This window comes from Cydia strobilella, chromosome Z (genome assembly GCF_947568885.1).
Source record: "Cydia strobilella chromosome Z, ilCydStro3.1, whole genome shotgun sequence".
Taxonomy (NCBI): Eukaryota; Metazoa; Arthropoda; class Insecta; order Lepidoptera; family Tortricidae; genus Cydia; species Cydia strobilella.
Genome location: NC_086068.1, coordinates 9,757,403 through 9,779,455, shown reverse-complemented (window position 1 = coordinate 9,779,455; position 22,053 = coordinate 9,757,403). Strand labels below are relative to the sequence as shown.

General features: G+C 38.6%; 1 protein-coding gene across 9 annotated transcripts in view; it reads left to right on the top strand.

Annotated features, from left to right (window-relative positions):
- Window positions 1-22,053, top strand: part of LOC134754314 (gamma-aminobutyric acid receptor subunit beta) — a 55,924-nt gene that overhangs the window by 27,152 nt on the left and 6,719 nt on the right. The window contains exons 2-9 of one of the 9 annotated variants that reach the window (XM_063690564.1): window positions 13,815-13,915; window positions 16,474-16,541; window positions 18,293-18,519; window positions 18,629-18,711; window positions 20,289-20,426; window positions 20,768-21,052; window positions 21,494-21,681; window positions 21,766-21,900. In XM_063690564.1, the coding sequence (XP_063546634.1) occupies window positions 13,815-13,915; window positions 16,474-16,541; window positions 18,293-18,519; window positions 18,629-18,711; window positions 20,289-20,426; window positions 20,768-21,052; window positions 21,494-21,681; window positions 21,766-21,900 (1,225 nt within the window). Of the gene's footprint in view, window positions 1-13,814; window positions 13,916-16,100; window positions 16,169-16,473; window positions 16,542-18,292; window positions 18,520-18,628; window positions 18,712-19,893; window positions 20,032-20,288; window positions 20,427-20,767; window positions 21,053-21,493; window positions 21,682-21,765; window positions 21,901-22,053 lie in introns of those variants that run through there. The other 8 variants (XM_063690563.1, XM_063690561.1, XM_063690562.1 and 5 more) reach the window with 8 other exon arrangements.

The window sequence follows — 22,053 nt, the reverse complement described above, 5'->3', positions numbered from 1 at the left end:
GATAAAATTCTTATGCTTGAGTCGGAAGTGCCATAGACTATCCAACGTTGAAAAGAGTAAGGTTGTATTGTTGCATATGAAGTAATACACAGATTATTCAATTCAATTCAATTCAATATTTTTATTTCGAATAAAAAATCCATATCATTGTTATTTGTATCTCCTTCTGGATTTCACGGGCCTATAAATCCCGGTCTTTTGATAGGCTTGCGTGGGGATATAGATCCAACACGTAGAGGCCCCTTGGAGAGCTTTAATGTCATGTAGAATGCCTGCTGGAACCCGTTCACAGGTGCAACAATAGACACCCATGAACCGGTCGCAGCAGGCATTGGGACTATTGTAGAAAAAGTGAACAGTATACCGGTTTATGGATTGAAGTTTGGCTGGTCAAAAGATTGGGCTATTGCTGAGAGGTCCGGACACCTGCCATAACAATGTTTGTACACGTTATCGAGGCAGGCGGTGACTCGCCGCCGACTAGATGGGCCCCTGAAACTGCCGTCGTAAAGACGACCAGGAGCAACACCGGTGTGAGCGGCTCAGGGGTGTCGAGAGGTGTGCGCCGCTTTCTACCCAGTGGCTGTTACCAGCCACTGTGCCAACTCGCGTCTTATGCATCTTTCACTTCCACCCCTGGAGCATATAGCTCTTACGACTCCCCTCTGGACGGCCAATGAAGGCAAGCCAGAGCTGAGAGTCCTGCGGGTCCCCTTGGGGTCCACTCCGACCGACGAAGACTCGCCGGAGACGGAGACCCTGACCGACTCTCTGGAGCACTCGGGTCCGTGGGGTCGTCACTCCCCAACAGCTCGCCACAAGCTGCCCTGCGGGCTTATTGTTATTATTATTATTATACTCGACGAGTAGAAAAATAGTATTTCAGTCGAATATCGTGTTTAGGCCACGAAGCTTGCTGAGTGGTCTAACTAGGTACGAGATATATCATTATTGTATACAATACTTTTTCTACGAGTCAACTAAAATAATACTTTTCTACTATAATACCTAAATTAACAAAATTAGATAAGTATCTCACTAGGTAAAAAGATACATAGTACTTACAAAAGACATCAACGCAACTGCTTATTTATTAAATAGTCGCGTGTTGGTGTCTTTTCCTCTTGACCGCGACGACACGTGATTGGTCGAATTCATTACAGTTGACTAAGGCGTTTCGTAAGAAGTCAGTAATAGTGGAATCGGAAGCCCATAGTGAAAAGTATGCGATTTCACTTTCGTATACGAAGTCTTAATTCAACCATTAAAGTCGACGAGTTGAAAAAATAAATTTAGTTATTGGTGCATGGGTTAATTTGCATGAATACTGATTTATTATAACTTCACGTAAACTCTGTGTCCCGATAGCAACGGACCGCGTTCGTAACAAAAATAACGTCGTATAAAAGTTTGCTGGCTTACAACACAATAGATAAAGGTTGTTCAATGCATTCTCTTGTCTTTCCGTCGGGATCCATAAATAAAAGAATACCTAGCCGCAGCGTTTTCCATTGACAACTTTCAGCCGTTACACATGTTACGCTGTCGATGGACAGTTTTCCGTTCACTAAGGTTCACGATACGTATGATACGAGTATTTATTAATTTTTATATTATCTTTTATCTCTGTCACTCTCCCTTTTTCTGAAAGTACGTAGCACGCGTGTGTTGCTCAGCATTCTAAACGTTTGGTTTGGAAGGTGTTCTGGTGCCGGGCCACATATTTGAGACAGTCATCTGGGAATTTTTACAAAAAAAAAAAAAAAACTATTATAGCAAATTATTACACAGTAAGCTCTAGAGAAAGAAGGCTTGTGTTGTGGTTACTCAGACAACAATGTTAATATATACATCTGAAATACATACAAAATACCTAAAACTCATCAACAAATATCCGTGCTCATCATACAAATAAATGTCCTTACTGGGATTTGAACCATCGGCTTCATAGGCAGGGTCACTGCCCACTATTAGGCCAGAACCGTCGTCATGTCTTCGTCACTAAGTAATATGGACACCTTTTTTTTAAGAGCAACTATATTATCTGACACCCAAATTTAGATTTAACATTTTCAATTTAAGTATATTTCAGTGGAATTAGGGGAATTCTACATAGGTATCACTAAAATGTCTTAGCCACTAGCGCCACTTGCACCATCCTACCAGACCGACGTTAACCGGTTAAACCTAGAGTTACCATGGTTACCAGTACAATTTGACACTGGGTTAACAGTTTAACCGGTTAACCCCGGTTTAGTGGGATGGTGTAAGTGGCATTTACACTTACACCATCCAGTACAGAGGCATTTAATTTTAAAAAAAATGCCCAATTCCTTTACCATTTAGTGAGCTACCGTTTTTCGGTAGTCATTTGTTTCTCAGGTTACCTACAATTTTGAACGGAAAATGTTTTTTTCCGTTTCGTTTCATAATTTTAATATAATTTTCGTTATGGGCTCAGACCTGCTAGCATGAGTTGTGTTCTCGCGCACGACTCCATACATCTAGCGCGACTTCAAGTATGGACTCGCGCGCGAGAACGCAACTTATGCTAGACCGCCAGGTTTAAAGCGAGGTTTAGACTAGCAAGAACTTGCATGCAATTTTTATTACATTGCGGTATCTGATAAACATTTTGAATGCAGTTTGCCTTAGTAGTCGGCAATGTAACGTAAATTGCATGCAAGTTCTTGCTAGTCTAAACCTCGCTTTAAAGTTACATTAGGCTTCGCTTATCTTTTTATTTAATAGTATTACAAATAAAAGAAAAAAAAAGAACTATGCCATTCAACAGCGGCGAGATAATATCGAAATTGTGCCGGTAGTGAAAAATACCGACAAAAAAAAGTTGCATAGCAGCAGATTCTAAAGTCTCTAGTCCATATGACGGGAGTAAAAAAGAAAATGTTATATATGCGTAAGAAAACTTTAATCTTTAACTTTAACCTCACGATATCCTTGCAAATTTAGTAAGGACCCAAAACGGAGGTGCGAAGGGTGTGCTTTGGGTATTAATTTATTTTTATCTAGAAAGAAGTATTACGAACCTACTAAATGTAATGAATGTATGTGCCCTGAGAACTAATTCTTGATAAAAGACTGGTCGTGCGCACTCACGCTTGACTAGATTTCTTATAGGTTTTCCTGTCATCTTTGGGTAAAAAACTTGAATAACTTAAACTTTTTATTCTAAATTTGAAAAAAATATATATATTTGAGATTCTCACTATGATCCATTTCGTTTGATATATACACAATATAGTTTGCAAAACTTCCCCCCTCCCCCCCTCCAAAAGTGGCCCCTACGTTCAAAATTCATTTGTTGACGTTACATGTCTGTCTTTGGGTAACAGACTTACATATGTGTACCAAATTTAAACTTAATTGGTCAAGTAGTTTCGGAAAAAATAGGCTGTGACAGACGGACAGACAGACAACGCACGAGTGATCTTAGGGTTCCGTTTTTTTTCCTTTTGACGTACGGAACCCTAAAAATAATGAGTTTACAGTTTAATGCAACTAGGTACTTAACAATTTCATAATTGTAGGTCTAATGGTTTTGTTTTGGTTTTCAGCCCTATAAACATTAATTCCTTGTGTTACCTTACTAAATAATGTGGCACCTTATTAAAGTATTTTAATTAGTATTTTAGTGTTCGCATGTTCAAGTAACTAACAGCCCCGCGGCTCTATTATAAATGCATAGGTACCTTTCCGTGGCTTTATTCGCTCACGTTGAAGGAGTAATTACCATTGATTGTGTTTGCCCCACTAACCTGTGATGCATCACTTCAATATGCAAGTGGCTTTCTCCTGCTGCCACTTTGATCTTTATCTAATCGGATCACTTTCACACCTCACCACAATATCTACATAATTGAATGCCAGCGAGGTGCGACATTAGGTAATATAAAACAAATATTATAATTATTCCACCAGTTCAAAATCGGTTGCATTCGCGGGTACTCTAATGGAATAATCGTTATATCAGAACAAGATGTACTCGTATTTATTAGGATAATACAGTTCTATATCCCGTTTATTCAAGATTCGAATTTTTGTAACCTTAAAAGTAGTGGTAATAAACTTTTTTTTCCGAAATTTTAGGGTTCCTGTGATATCTAATACTTAAAAGACAACACGGGACTTCCGGGTCGAACGCCATCTTGATAGTAGCCTTGTGATTAATTCCTTTGTTTTTTGCTCATTAATATTGTTTAAAGTGTAATATCGATAGCTTTATTATACAATAATCTAATGTGGTAGTGTGCAGTGAATGGAGAATTAATCTCAAAGCGTGTTTAACCACCATTTTGGAGTCAACGGCCGGTAGTCCACGTGCTTCTCGTAAAATCCAGCTATCGGTTTTACGAGACAACTACAACAACCACCGAACAGCGTCGTGCTCTAAGAGCATTTATTTTGTTCCTACCTTTTTACGTGACATTGGCTACGGGCAACACCGCCCTCAAGTCCATCAAGAAAAGAAAGAAAAAGACAACACTATAATCAGATTTAATTTTAGAGAAAAAATTACCACTATTTGTGAAGTTATAAAATTTCTAATAAGAAAAAAATGGAGTATAGTGTCGCCCCTTTGGCCGTTTACTCAATTGTGGTTAATATACCTTTGTATACCTATTGAAAAATATAATATGATTTTTTTGTGCATTTTTCTTATTACATAATGTAATAGGTAAGTTCCAGATTTCATTGACTGCTAATTAAGAAAAAATATTGATGCTGCCATAAAGGCTGACATCAGTAGGTATGTCTTTGCTATTGGCTATGGACATGAGAAATGTAAAAAACCGGCCGTGCGAATTGCACTCGCGCACCGAGGGTTCCGTACTTTTTAGTATTTTTTTGTTATAGCGGCAACAGAAATACATCATCTGTGAAAATTTCAACTATCTAGCTATCACGGTTCATGAGATACAGCCTGGTGACAGACAGACGGACAGCGGAGTCTTAGTAATAGGGTCCCGTTTTTACCCTTTGGGTACGTAACACTAAAAAATGATCAATTGTAAGACAAAGGGGGCCACGGAAGTTTATATTATTGTTTTTAGGGTTCCGTACCTCAAAAGCAAAAAAATGGAACCCTTATAGGATCACTCGTGCCTCTCTGTCCGTCTGTCACAGCCTATTTTCTCGGAAACTACTGGACCAATTACGTTGAAGTTTGGTACACATATGTAAGTTTGTGACCCAAAGACGGACATGTAACGCAAACAAATATATTTTAATCATGGGGGCCACTTTTGGGGGGTAAATGCGAAAAAAAAAGTTTTTCAAACTATATCTTGTTATATATCAAATAAAAGAGCTCACTGTGAGAATCTTAAATATATTTTTTTGTAATTTTAAAATAATTAGTTTTTAAATTATTTAAGAAAATAAGCAAAAAATTACCAAATATGTCCGTATTTGCGACGACATGAGCGAAAAGTAACCTAAAGCCTGTTTCGCCAATCCACTATTAATGCTTATTGGCAATAGAAGGCCGCACCATGCGGAGCGGAGCCATTCCATACAGAATTTGTTTTTCGCTCCTAGCTCTTATGATAATCATAAAATCGAAAAATTCTAACTAAGGGGCATAGCTACAGTTATTAAACATCTAATTTTATAAAAACATTTTCCATAATCTCAATATCTAGAGAGGAAAATGGGAACTACGTTTGTATGAAGAATCGGTCTTCCCCTTTCGGTCGGTGTGCCTGCGCCAAACCTTGGGATAAGGTTGCCGAACCTGGAATTTCAGGGAGCCACTCTCTTAGTGAGCAGTGAACAACAGACGGACATGAGAGGATATAAAAACGCAGGATTTAAAAGTGGGTTTGTGGAACGTTACTTTTATTGACCACCAAATGACATTTCATTAAGTACTAATAAGATTCATGTAGGTAACGTATGTACATGAATCTCAATCACAAACAGTCTACTGGAGAGACTAGACTCTGTGCCCTGAAATAAATGATGCTTGATGCGACGAACAACTTCCAAACTACCTGCAAATTTTTTATGAAGTCATGTTGCTAGTAGTAAGAAACTACCTATAGTAGGTAGTCGTAAAAACGACGTGTTTTCTGACTGCACCACCACGCAACCAGTGAAAATGTACCTAACACGTAACTCTTTATGGTTGCCTACATTTTGTTTTAATAAGAACTAACTGAATTGCTTGTGGGCATTTTCGTCCGCCTTTTTACATACGAATAGTGAACTTTTTCAAATACGACATTTAGCCTCATGCATGAAGTTTATATTTTTTGATCTACGAAACGGAACGAAATATTTTTATTCGGATGTTTGTAACCGTTATATCATGTTACAAATGCATTTCCGTTATTAAATTATCATTTAATTGCTTAAAATAATAAATAAAAAGTTCTAAAATTTGCCCGCGTAAAGTGAGAGAAACGCGCGAAACGTCACATGAGGTCACGCGTTCGACAGATTAGTTCACATAAGTGTCAAACGTCAGTTGGATCGTCCAACGTGTGACGTCATCGCGCTCTGTCGAATTCGCGCCAAAAATTATGAGCGTTTCAACCGCTCAAACATTTTCAACATTTTAAATATATCTAAATAAAAGTATTTTTATTTTTTCCAGTCTTCAAACGATAATTATAAATTATGATTATAAAAATTAAAAAAAAAACATGCATGTAGCTAATTGTACGCCCCGAGCCGATAACGTAACTAGAAACTATACAGTATTGATTCCATGGAGGTTCTGCAATAATAATAATTATTATTTATATAATTAATTAGCAACATCTCCTTGTACTAAAGTGGTATCGCGAGATTTGATTGGATGAAATCCATAAGCAATCATCTTCCCTCCCGTCTAACAAAGCATTTGTCTTACACCGGATAGGTCCAATGTAAGTGTGAATAATGTTTAAGATCGTTTATTGCTTTTATTAACTTATTTTTTGGATATTTCCTGCATTATTCTCGAAATTGTTTCTAATTTAATACAAGTGAAAAATATGATAACGTTACAAATATCCTGTATCCATAATATATAATAATTTTAGTAGCTTAATATTAATTTATACAAAATACCTACACATATTTTATTTATTTTAATGGAAACCTTCAGAATTTCTACCACCATAGTGGATACATCCCAATAATGCATCTGTGTGTGTTTTTTTATCGAAATATGACCAATGAATGATTGTTCCCAGATGAAAAACTAAACTGAAGCTATATTAAATCTTAATAAATGCAAAATAAAACGAATGACTGCATTCACTACAAGAGAATTATCTATGTAGGTATTGTAGGAAGGTAGGTGGTAGGTATTACACAGTTCCGCATTACGCTTGCCTATTGTGCTGAGATCACAACGGGCAACCTGTCCAGATTAAGAACGAGAAATATACATGTTCTTTGTTCATATAAAGAAAAACGCCAGCTCGAACTCTAGCTTAATACACAGACACGATGGAGTATTTGCCACATTAGGATTTGGGTTCTATGATGGCCAATAAGACCTTTTTACAAGCATTTATTTAACTTACCCTGTTATAGTATGTATGTTATGTTGGTTTGTTAGTGTGAGTCAAATCTTGGTAGCTAAATTTGACCCACTTCACGATTTCCGATTGAGCCGAAAATTTTCATACATATATGTAAGTCGGGTGACAATAGCAGCGTTTTACCTTACAATAAAACGCTTATTAAGCGAAATACCTTATTTGAAGCCTATATTATAATATTTGAGAGAGCGATGCAGTTTGTCAGTGACGAGCGGTTCCGGTTCATGATTGTGCTGACATCTACCGGCATGTTTCCACTTTACCAATTTCAGTTTTAACCCCCTCCAACTCCACCAGCGACCGTGGCGTGCGGCCTCGGATTTAGTTCATTGGGTCTCAAAATATACCATAATAAAACAAAGTTGCAATATACCACTTACGAAAGGGTTGAGTTCATTTATTATTCCGATGTGTAATAAAACAAAGACATACACTGGTATCACTGGTATGCACTGGCATTGAACTGTAAAGACAGTAGATGTTGCTATTTGCATATTGCATGGTATAGGTTAAAATGCAGCGTGCCAAAAGTACCCTCAACGGGCATAATAAAATAAAAGTGATGTGGTTTATTGCAACTGTGTTGTAGCCACAGGCGAAGTTAAAAATATAGGCTTCAAATAAGGTATTTCGCTTAATAAGCGTTTTATTGTAAGGTAAAAGGCTGCTATTAAGCTTCTGTACCGTTATTTGAAGCCTATATTATAATATTTGAGACGTGTCTGTGATCGCCTGGTGGTCAGAAAACGCCAATGTGACTTATGTGACTCATTTATACTCATAAGTGAAACTGGTGGAAACAACTAGTACAAGTGCACTTAACAATCCGGGTACATGGATGAATGTGAAATAGACTAATGGGCTAAGTGTGAAGTGACATATTTTACTACACCTAATTATTTATAGGTGGGTAATTAGGGTCGTCAAAAACTGAATGTATATAGATATCAGTATGTTTATTAAAAATTATTTCTGAAAACCTTGTTATATTTTATTTCATCCATCCCACAAATGTATTCAGGCCATAATTTGTGTTTGTATTCTTTTTCAATATTTATTATTGTATTCAACGTATTTACCTTGCAACGAGGAAAATAAACCTTGATTGTTGAAAATTTTAAGTGTCATTTACCTATGTAATAATACCCGACATTAGTAATGATAAGGCAGGATACAATTTATTTTACAGGCACCCAAAAACGAGTTTTCAATACATTCCTCCGAGCCTCACTTGTTTCTTTTTAAAAGTCTTAGTATTTGAGGCAGGTAATTAACATGTAAAGTGCACTTGTCACCACAGTGTAAACGTGATCAGGGCTTTCGGTCAATCAATTAAAGGATTAACTCATTAGCTACCATTATTTTCTAGCTATGGTACAATCTTGAATAACAATTAGATCGTGAATGATATTATGTTGACAAGTTAATTTCGGTAGGGCTATAACAACTTTCTGTTGCCCATCTGAAGGAGTTACCTCAGCCAGGTACCCAACATGAACTCTCTGTCGTTGTGTAGGTACAGTGCTCAGCAGCTGAGCCTCAGCTATTCATAATGTGAATGCCCTTGTTATAGGTATATACATTTTGTATAAAACTAAACTTTTCTATGATAGTCGCTATGTTGGTAAAGCCTAACTCCACAGAGTATTCCAAAATATTCTAGGGCCTAAGCCCATACTAACCAACCTATTATGTGGTTTTATTTTATTACACGAGCAATAATTAGAGCCGGTATGGTATTAATCCGAGAGCTGTATTACCGCAAGAATAACAGTAAGATGTTCCTCTCATTACTATTTGTGAAAATATGTAACATCTTGCAAGATGTATATAATATTAGTATATTAGGGCGTACGACATATATAACTTAACTTGGCCTTTGGTTTTAGATTAAACACGTAGTGACCGTATCTGATCAAAGTCATAAGCAAGTGCTGTATTATTGGTAATAAAAACCCCGTAAATTCCGGTTAACCAGCTACAACAACTGAATCTAAGCTCTGTCCAGAGAATTGCTCTTCCGCTTGGTTCTTTGTGCCGTTTGATATTTTACACATTAGGTACTCTGTTTACGTTTCTGTTTAGCCAAGGTTTGGCCCGTGCATAGACGACAGATCTGCGTAGTGTTTCAAAACAAATATTTGCATTCGCATAATTTCAACCTATAACAGCCATGCTACCCGGAAGACGGCTACAAAGCTAGGGCGTTTTGTCTACAACAGCACCTTATTTCGGGATTACTTGTACTACCCGTAGTGCAAGCTCAAGAAAGAGCAAGATATATTTATATATAGATTATAGATTTAACTGATGTTATTATCTGGCGGGTTAGGTAGGTAAGGTCAATGACCTTCGCGTGTAAAATGATCAGCCTTCAATCATTTGGCATTAAGCACCCTTCTTCTTTTTATGTTTTTGAAGAGAAACGAAAGAAAAATAGTGATGTAGCTTTCAAATGAAGTGCCTTAAAGTGTCAACCGTGATTTGAGCACCAATTCAACCTGCCGCCTGGGCTATGGCGCAGGCACCTAGCTTTAAATCTTATCAACCCTCTATATTAGGATGATTTAAATAATAGTTATCTGAGTGAGCTTACTGATTCGCGCATGTATTTGTACCATTCTCACAAAGCTAATACTGTTTTTAAAATATTGTTACCAAAAACAATAAATATGGGAGGAATTTCACCGGACACCATTAATGAGCATTAGTACAGTAATAACCATCGAGATTACCTTATTACTGCTTCCTGAGTAATTTTTAGCTTTTGATATTTAGAAACAAACTGACCGTTTTTTATATTGTTGGATTTTAACCCATTGATACATGTATGTAAATTATTTCAGCTTATTAACTTAAGGGATTGGATCAGTTTTCCAGAAAATGACCTTTGTCCCCATTCCTTAAAAACGTGCGAGCCTGCGAGGGCTCTGTTGTTAACCTGAAGTTGTCTAGGGAATCTAGGACATTTATATCATTAACGTGTGTTATTCATCTGGATTGATAAACAAAATGGCTTTGTTTCATTTGGACTGATACTCTGAGTAGATGAGTTGCAATGTGAGAGTCATACACATTTTATACATATAGTAATTTGATTACCTCGTTCACGTCTTTCCTGAAGACAATGCAAAGTTAAGGGAATCTAAAGTTAACTTCTTACAATGCACCCTTGCAGGTGGGATACATTGTATCAAACATTTATAATTATATGCAGAGAAGGAACCTTTTAATGTTTTGACCCAAATGGAATTAATCCCATCATTTAAATGATGAATTTTTGGCCTGAGCCAGTCAAGAGTAATGTATTTCTACCTTTTAATGAATGAATAAACTGAAAATGAATGAAAAAATTAACAACTTCAGGCACTAGTGGCCCATTAACTTGCAATCGCAATGACTTGCATCATATGTGGCGCCGGGGCGGCCCGCTGGTTATGGCAAACAAAATTAAATTTTAAAATTTTAGTTCAACGATTAGTATCATGAACTTTATAAAATCGTGACCTTGGCCCTGGCATAGGAATTACACAATTATTTGCTTGATTGAATGAACCGCGTCTAAACCCACTTCTAACCTAATAGATTGGTTTGTTAAAAACGGGGTTCTTGGTGCTTATGGTGATTTCTAATCTTACTGCCCTAAAAGCCAGTTAACCCACTCAATGCCAGAGCGAACTACGCGTTGCTAGCGTAGCTAATAACACGAGAAAAACAGTATGTAGCGAAAAGCGTCTACGAAAGGGAACCCGCCTAGCGGGTCGCTGGCAGTGAGTGTGTTACTTATTTTATCTTTTTAGGGTCTTATAATATTAAGACTTAGGGTCTCCCCGGGAGAATTTAATGTTTATTAGTGAGGTGTGTTTTTGCAGCAAAACGAAAGTGTAAATAATTTCTCAAATGCCTTGCGTAGGCAGAGATTTACATGGAGGTGAATCATTTTTACACATTGAAAAACATGTTAAATAGATACTTGTATCATAATTGCTTTGTAGTAGCAATATTTGGTTAATAAACTCCTGAACTAATTGCTGCGCGCTTGCACAGCAGGCTAATGTATATTGCACGCCTTGCGCAGGCATGTTGTATGATATTAATATACTTAGCTTAAACAGTTTTAGTGTAACTGTAACTACTAAAAACCCAGTAACAACAGTTCCAGAACAATGTCCAACTATTAGCTTTTCGCCCAATGACTAATCATTTTTACTCGCCTTACGCAGGCGGTAATAAAAGGTCTTGGCGTTTGGAGCCCTGTTGATTGTATTATACCAGTGTTATAGTATTTTGCTTCATCTACTAGCTTTTCATGATAATGAAACTCGCACGCCTTGCGCAGGCGACGGGTCTTCAGCTGGCTAAATAATAATATTCACACGCCTTACGCAGGCGGGAAATTTTAAGTATGTTATTTGAATTCTAAAGCATAGCACAGCATAGCTTAACAGCACATATTTTAATAAACTTTCCGGCAATACCCGCTTGCGCAGTGGGTAATTGCTGTAGTATTTAGGGCTTGGCGGATATCCATTATATAAGTTACGTTATGGTGGTAAATTTCTTCACACCTTTCGCAGGTGGGAAATCTTAGAGTATACTAAGCCAACATAATGCACCATTGTACTACTCTGCTTATGCAGCAGGAATGTATGCCTAGTGCAGGCAGCGGCTCCGTAACCACCAGACCTCCCAGCCTCAATTACGTTACTCAGTTTTTTCACAAGAGTTATTTTCATAGCAAAGGGTAAAATAGTGCCCCTCCTGTATGCTGTTATACATATACATATATATACGAAATCCAAATTTTGTATGTATAAAAATACTTATTAACCAAAATTCATAACAACACAAACTGAATAGAGATACCTCAGTTTTACATACAAGAGTTTCACTTTCCAATCCCTTGCTTGAACTAGCAGGCAGCTTTTAACAGCTAAGTATTTATTGTTAGGTACAAAACCTTTAATTGAAAATAAAATTCAAAGGTGCTGACGGTACCGTCACTACCGTGCAACCAAAGTTGGCAATACTTAAGAGAAAACTTTCCAAAGACTATAGACACAAAGATCGAAAAGGGAGGTTTTCGATGTAGGTTTGTTAGTTACCTTTCGCTCTTCAGAGCGGAAATAGAAGCCCAGCGACAGCTGGGCTTCGTCGACTTTAAGGCAGATAGGACCCTAGTTTGGAAGCGACTAGAGTAACTGTTTAATGGTGCCAATACCAAATATGGCATTTCTTTATTTTTGTGATATTTCGATTTCAATGCAAAGGAAAATAATTTTTATTACAGCAGCACAGTACCAGAAAATGTGGAAATGCACGGAAAATATCAGGTCATAGGTATATCTCACTATCATTAACACTGTAATTACTTTAGCCTAAAAATACTAAATGCAAACACACAGTGATTACTTGGCATAAATTACGACGTCATAGAGCGCGTCTGTTTAAGACCTTTGAAATTAGGCAGTTCTATTTTGAAATAGAAACCGTTATAACCTCCCTTTCGGAGGACACTAAAACGGAGGCCTATAAATTGCCATTTTCACTTTTTCAAGGGCCTGTTCCGTGCCTTAAGACGAATCGATTCACGGTAAACAAAATAATATAAAAGTCGCATACTTACGGCGACCGCTGCGCTGCGCTCGCGATGTGAATCGATCACGTGTCAGCTTCTCTAAACACGTTAACGAACCCGAGCTGTCCGTCAAATGTTTTAAATTTAAATTATATTAATAATCGAACGGTAACACCGTTTTAAAAAAAAAATACTTTTAATTAGTACTTACAAAAAATTCTAAGAATTTAAGAATTTCTGAGAATTTTTTGTAGTGAACCGAACGTTCCGACAAACAGAACGCCAATGAACTAAATCCGAGGCCGCACGCCACGGTCGCTGGTGGAGTTGGAGGGGGTTAAAACTGAAATTGGTAAAGTGGAAACATGCCGGTAGATGTCAGCACAATCATGAACCGGAACCGCTCGTCACTGACAAACTGCATCGCTCTCTCAAATATTATAATATAGGCTTCAAATAACGGTACAGAAGCTTAATGCAATATTATGGTACCATCGAGCTGACGCAACCTAATTATGTTTGGGATTTTTAGAATTGTCTCGATGCGTATTAGTTGCCCGTGGTAAGAAAAGTACAGTCAGCGATAAAAGCTTGTACCAAAAATATTTTTTTGTCAAAAACTTATTATTGTTGTAAGTAGTTATAATATTTTATAAAAATTATTTGTTTTTTGTTTACAGGGGCGCCGGTGGGGGTGGCATGTTCGGCGATGTCAATATATCAGCCATATTGGATTCCTTTAGTATAAGTTATGACAAAAGAGTAAGGCCTAACTATGGAGGTTAGTAATACACAGAATCATTTCAACTTAGGGCTTAGTTAACCCCACGACTCAGTATAAAATTGCCTTACAATTGCTTTAATGTGTAAATCGCATTTTATTTTGGGTCGCAGTGGATATGCAAGTTTATTTTACGTGGACAATTTTTGAGGTTAAAATCAAGTAACAAAATGTAACAACTTGAACTTTGCGGAGTACTTTTGCATGATTGACTGTTTGATGTTTTTTATAAACGGTACATCTCTTCTGAATCTAATCGTGTATATTTTGTATCCGTGGAATGTTTTTGTACATAAAGCCAAATTAAAATTAAAACGATCACCGTTACTTATTTATATTATGTCAAACGATGGTCCCGAATATGTTTTTGTTTAAACAATATCCCGAATCAACTTTATTCAAAGAAAAATTATGTAGTACTTACATCAAAATAAAAATAATCTACCGCCCGGGAGCGACCGATGCGCATCTTAAGATGACTAAGTCTGATTTGTTTGAAGTTTCTATGCAATAGCTACATAATAATTATAACATAAATTGAATACTCTTCATCGCACATCTTAAAAATAAAGACAGTCAGCAAATTGCAAACGTAAAGGTACAACAATGGTCGATCCCATTGCTGAAGAGCAATCTTTTCTAGACGACCTTTGAGTAGTGGAACTATTACAACATATTTTCAGAATTGAGGCATTGTTGGTGTTCTAAACTCAATATATGTAATTGATACAAACATGCGAAATAATAACAACAGCTGTTAATAAGCTTACAGAATAAACGCACAAATTTTTACGTACATGTAAGCTACTAGGAGCAAATCCTACAAATATTATAATCGTGAAAGTTTGTTTCGTGAAAGAATTTAATATATATAATATGTTGGGATATTTGTTCCTCCTTCACGCAATAAGAGATGAACTGGGAATGTTGCGTATTGCGATTTAGTACAAGGATATTATATAAAGCGGGTATTGTTGTTTGGAGCAGTTTAATGAGATCCACGAGGGCGATGAGCGGGCAGAGGCTAGTATAATATAAGCCTCAGGCTACGAGAAACAGCATGTAAAATTACGTATCATTACCTACAGGTATGAGAGAAATATTAGCGCTTTAAAAATCTAATAGCCCGAACCGCAACTGTTCACAAAAAAGAACTAAAACGCAAATGTCAAGAGTTTCTTAGTGGTACCTACTGTAAATAAAAGATCTTAGCGGAAACGCTATTTGACGTAAGTAGCGTAGATTCAATAATAAAATATAGTGTCTGAAATGACGACGACGACGAATAGGATAGCCATGTATTTAATATTCAAATGTTAGCCATCCGTGTTCGCAAAGACCTCACCACGTCAACTGTATAAATTCTAGTTATTTCATAGTCGCCTCTCATAGGTATAGAGAATGGTCGATGAGATATTTCCTGTGCTGTTTTCCGGACATCTGAATTAAGATTTCGTTTAAAGGTGATACGTTTTCGTTGCATTTTGGTGTATAATAAATATGAATTGTCACTGCTGCATCTAGAAATAGACACTTTAAAATGCGTTGCCATCTTGTAAGGTGCGTTAGGGCCAGGCTCGGGCGGTGGGAACTACGAAGTATGATCAACAATCAGTAGCAGCGGGCGATGTAACCCAATTAGGTGACGTTCGGATGTCACCTGCAGCAGCATTACTGTCGCGGTGCTGTTGTACCCGCCGCTGTATCTGTTAATTTCCTTGATAAAATTCTAAGGAAATTGACAGATACAGCGCGACAGTAATGCAGCAGCCGTTGACATTCGAAAGTCAACAGCACGCTGCACGCTACAAGCAACATAAAAAGCTGAGTAATTTTTACGTGATTTTAGTGTAGCACCTTTCTGTTTATTTCTGGGATATTCGAAAATAATGTAATACTAGACTATTGTAAATGATTCGATACATTCTGGAAAGTAAATTTGAAATTAATGTCGATATTGTTAAAAACAAACGTAAGCAAAATGGGTAAATAATTGGAAGGGGGGGGGGGATGAATAGGCTGTAAATAAATTATACATTTTCAATAATGTGCTATTAATAGAATCACTTAAGACATACTATAAGGAGATAATATAGGTAAATTACCGACTAAATGAGAGCTCAGCACATATACAACTCGTCTGGCAAATAATCACCATATCATGAGTATGTTGTGTCGTTTTCAGGACCACCCGTGGAAGTGGGGGTCACCATGTACGTGCTCTCCATCAGCTCTCTATCTGAAGTGAAAATGGTATCTTCCTTTAAAAACAGTATATGTAAAAGACAGCGCATATATAGCAAGATATGTCCCTTAGTACAATCACCAGCATTATACCGTTCATCGTAGCACCCGTGTCCACGGTTCGATCAAATAGAGTAGGCGTGACGCGCGCGCGCGTAGCTCAGTCGCGCTGCCGCGGCCCGCGTCTGCTCGTAGCGTCCGCGCCGCGCCCCCTCTGCTCCGCCCGCCCGCAGGCGATGGGGAACGTCACCATCCTCTGGTTTGGTTTTCACGGCGCAAGGCGCGCGCGCACTCACGATTGGGCTTGATTGCAGGTCCGCCAGTGGAGGTGGGCGTCACCATGTATGTGCTCTCTATCAGCTCCGTCTCCGAAGTGCTCATGGTACTCGCCCCTGTCAGCTCACGCTTGACTCGGTCGCTCCGGCGCCGCGGCGCGCGCCTGCCGCGGCGACCGAGCAGCCCCAGACACGAGGCTGCGAGCATGTCCGCGTTTGGTGGAGCAGATCGCCCTTTGTCCGCCAACTTGCTTTCTTATTATGTTGTTTCTCGTTAAAACACCAAAATGGTAACTTGAAACACTATACGTCAAGGGCATCATAATAAGAAAAGCAATTCGTTATAACCTTGAAAGATTATCCAGTTGTGTGTCCAGCAGTACTCGTAACTCCAAAGTTGCTGCTACTAGTGATAATAAAATAATGGCATCTGATGATATTTGAACGACAAGTCATTTTATAGATGTTATTGTTAAACGCAACGTTAAAAACTTGTTGAGAAAAAAATACAAGTTTCATAAATCAACTGTTGTCATTACTTTTGTTGTCTCGAGGTACCTAATCCTATCGTTCACAATGGAATAATATTAAAATGTGTATAATGAAGATGTCGCGGTATTCGAACAGCGTATAGTCAGCATATATCATGGTTTATAACAGTTTTCTATTATTATGTTCTTGTTTGTAATGTCCGAATATTTTACATTTCATGCTCTATGGATTTGCGACGACTGTGCAATTCTTGTCGTGACTCATTTTGTAGTTTGTTGTGTTTGTACGTCTATGTGTATCTACTGAACATTACCAGTATTCGTACCTTTTTGGTCTTCAGTAAATTGGAACACCGACTGCATCTCGCTCGTATACTTCATAGCCAACAGAAGGAAAATCTTATGAAGTAGGCGTTATCACCTAGCTAGCTAATACAATGCCCGCTTGCGCTGCACGGCACGCGGTCGCGCGGAGCGAAGTCGGCTTTCCAATGAGTCAAGCTGAATGAGCCCGATAGGCGTGATTGGGTAAAAGACCCGAAGTGGAAACCAAATCAAGGTTGGGAAGGTCACTATGAGACGTGACCCATGGCCCAGGGAGGGAGGTTGCCTGAATAAAAAGTCGCGTTTCAGCGATTGGTGCTCATTAACGAACGTTGAAAATGTTTTCTACCTTGTCAAAATTAATCGTGGCAAGTTGTATTCGTGCCGGCTTGTTAGCTTCTGAGAGAGGTCTGCCTATATCGAGCCGTGGGTGCCCGCCTGCGCTGCCACCCACTCAACTCGTCCTTCCTCCACCTAGCGCACCCACCTACCTGTTCATTCTTAGACTTCACACCATTAATGCCTATAGGCTTCATGTCACTGATACACTCTGTCTGTGCACACCTTTATTTTATGTTTAAGCTTTTCGCTAAATTTTGTCTTTTCAATGTAGTATTGTGTCTTTACCGAAACTCAATAGAAACTGACGCTATCTGGAGCTTAAGAACCAAGTTCCGGACTTGTTGTTACTTACTTTGTTCTTAGTCTGCCGAACACGACTCTCGCAGTGTCTACTCATCACTGTAAGATGAAGTTGTTTTCAAAACAAGCATGCCGGTGTTAGATGTTGATGTAATTATAGTATTTATTTAAAAAAATCATTTGAAATCTATTGAATTAACATAGCTCCTACCATATATTTAAAAAAAAATTGGAGATCGATTAAATGAAGCAAAAGATGTAGGAACTATGTATTAAAACTGTTAATATCCATATTATATTTTTTTCATTTGATTCATCCCGTAATCTCATGTTTCCATTCGCTGTTTAATAATTAAGAAGATAACAATTTACATTGATTGTTTGTTTTGTGCTTTCAACAGGACTTCACATTGGATTTTTACTTCAGACAGTTTTGGACAGATCCACGACTGGCGTATAAAAAACGACCTGGAGTGGAGACGTTATCAGTGGGATCCGAGTTCATAAAAAACATATGGGTTCCAGACACATTCTTTGTAAATGAAAAGCAGTCATATTTCCACATAGCAACCACTAGCAACGAATTCATAAGAATCCATCATTCAGGCTCTATTACTAGAAGTATCAGGTAACATGAATATCAACGTATATTCAATAAAATAATACACATGAAGCGCCACAAATGACATTCTATAGGTAACATAAAAACGTCACGACATATTTTATTGGCCTTTCAGATTAACTATCACAGCATCATGTCCTATGCATCTACAATATTTTCCTATGGACAGACAACTGTGTCACATAGAAATTGAGAGTTGTAAGTATCTTGACATCTTTAAAACATTACATTTTATTAAGTCACTGAGTGTGCCAAATGCCAAAAAGTGTGCCTTAATACTTGCAAAAATAGTTCCTTGAAATATGTGTTATTTATATATGTACTTTCTAAAATGTTATATAACTTATCATATAACAGCGTATAAATGAAATCACGCTTTTCAATGAGTGTTTTGCATTATTTGTCTGTCATTAACGGTTTACGCTGATAATATAAACGGGGACGTTATATTTACAAACAAAGACACTAAAAGAGCGAGGCCTACCGTATTTAATCACCGATGATAGAAAAATAATTAATTACATTTTAAAACTGTGTTTAATTGTGCTCACCAAAAGCAATCCATTAATTTGAGCCTGCCACAATGCAAATGTATCACTAGGCTTACCGATATTGTGTCGTGATCACTTTCTTGTATCACAGATGCTACACAGAGTACCCTGTGAGCACAAGCGTTACCTTCAACACGTGCCGTGATTTCCCTCGTGTTCTCATATACGTTGGAATGTCTCCTTCTCGCATACAGCACCCGCAGAAGGCAGACTCGTAAATACTAGTAAGCCTTTGTTCTCACGAGCATAATGCGAAAAATGATACTGAGACATCGACGCTGAGATAGCTGCGGGCCTAAGGAGGCGGGGACGGTGGCGCCTCGGAGTCTGCATGAGCGCCATAGACGAGCGCCGGCCGGGAGCGCCGCTCGCGGCGCCGGCGACGCCCGGCACACCGCGTGCGCTCATCGCCCTGCACTCGCACCCCGCACCCCGCACTCACTGACTGATCAACTGATCGCACCTGCATGACTTTTTATTTTAAGCTTAAAATAATTCTTAATTTCATACTGTTTGTGTCCGCTTTTTGTCTTGTTGTCTATTATTATTTATATACATAGCACATATCATAACGTTTTGATTTTATTCCAGTCCTTTTTCATCAATTACGTAGAATTAGTAGAATGTACCTATATTTTTCTATCATCCACGTCGAGTCGACCCGACAATTATACATTTTTATATGGTAACTCGGGTCTGCTCGTTTGCGCCTCGCCATTTACGGCCGTGAGTCTCATCTCCGACATCGTTGCGGTCTCGCGGGTGAGGGAACCGCAATGCTGCCGCAGCGTAAGTGATAGCGTTTTGTGTGTTTGACATGTCTCCGGAGTCGGATACACTATGAGAGACATTCGATACCATTGGAAAGACGGACATTCTAGCGTCGGAATGAGCAACGAGGTGCAACTGCCCCAATTCCGAGTGCTCGGGCACCGACAGCGCGCAACAGTTGTGACGCTGACGACAGGTAACATCACACACCCGCTATCCCATGCACTGTTTGTTCATCGCTCCGCCACCGCCCCGTCTCCCTCAGCCCGTGTGCAGACGATCGATACCGCGACACTAGCACACACGCTAACATGACACGACTACCGCACGACGAGACCGCGACTATCCGAGCTCGTGACTCCCCCGCTCTTACCCCGACCGTATGACGGCTCGAGCTCAAAACCCATTGCGATGGGCCTGGGGTTATTTCATGTATGTGTCCGCTGCGCACAGTCGGCTACACCATGCGGGACATCCGATACAAATGGAACGAGGGCCCCAACTCGGTGGGCGTGTCGAGTGAAGTGTCGCTGCCGCAGTTCAAGGTCCTCGGCCATCGCCAGCGAGCCATGGAGATCTCCCTCACCACAGGTATTGCGGGGGAATTAACCCATAAATAACAAGTGAAAAAACCACTATCTTTAACACTGGACAAAAACAGTCACGATTCTTTTCACGTCCTGCTTTTGTATCATTGCACAAAAAACACGATAGAGTGGTGTGATTATACTAGTACCTATTAATGTAATTAACACTCGTATACTGTCTATTAAAATCACATTAAACACACAATTCGTTTAAAGGTTTACTTTCTAAAAAGACCGATTTTATTGAAATTTCTGATACTTATATTAATCATCAATTAATTGTTTATACATATCTACCTTACTCCTACAGGATTAATATAATGTATATTTTAATACTTTCTACAGGAAATTATTCTCGGTTGGCATGCGAGATACAATTTGTTCGATCCATGGGATACTACCTAATCCAGATATACATTCCATCTGGATTGATCGTGATAATCTCGTGGGTGTCGTTCTGGTTGAACCGCAACGCCACGCCGGCGCGCGTGTCGCTCGGCGTCACCACCGTGCTTACCATGACCACGCTAATGTCCTCCACCAACGCGGCGCTGCCTAAGATCTCCTACGTCAAGTCCATCGACGTTTACCTCGGCACTTGTTTCGTCATGGTTTTCGCCAGTTTATTAGGTACAGTTTGATTAGCTCTTAGTTATCACATTTGCACAAAAGAGCGAGTGAGTATATGTATAACTATTGTTGTTCACAAAAAAGTTAAACACGTGCTCTTAAAGTTCAAATTTGTGGGGTTAGCACGATTGGTTTGCGGCTCAAACTCGCGGCAAATATAAGTTTAATAATTTTGATAATGATATTGCGAGGAAGACGACCTTGAGATCTAGCTGACAGTTGTGCTAACTTTTCTTAAAGCATATATATATAAAAGCCATTGCGACTTTTTCCAAATGAATGATTCTGTAACTAGTACATATGCAATGTATGTAAGTATAGTACATATGCAATGCATTTATCAAGCGAGGCGAATTTTGCGATATTGTAATTTATGTATTATCAATGTTTATGAAACCATGTTTAATACGCTTAGACTGAAGCACTTATCTTTATTTTCAGAATACGCTACAGTAGGATATATGGCAAAGAGAATACAAATGAGAAAGCAAAGATTCGTAGCCATACAGAAAATAGCGTCCGAAAAGAAACTGCCTGTTGATTGCCCTCCAGTTGGTGATCCACATACTCTCTCAAAAATGGGGACGTTAGGGAGGTGTCCTCCAGGAAGAGCTTCGGTAAGCTGTTCGGTAATATGACTTACTCATTAGTAACTCGTATACAGACATGGGAGTGTTTTTATTCTTTAATTTAATTACCATTACACTTTCCAGGAAGTAAGATTCAAAGTGCACGATCCGAAAGCACATTCAAAAGGCGGAACGTTAGAGAACACTATAAACGGGGGCCGGAGCGGAGCCGAAGAGGAAAACCCAGGGCCACCGCCGCACATACTCCACCCCGGCAAGGTATGTTATATTAAATTTTTTTTTTTTTTTTTCTACACGTCTCAGTAATTTTAACATTCTAGAATAAGGCCTTGCATAAACTACGCGAACGAATATATATAAATATACCTACATATATAATATTTCTGTGTCAATCCATGCTTGTCTTGTAGT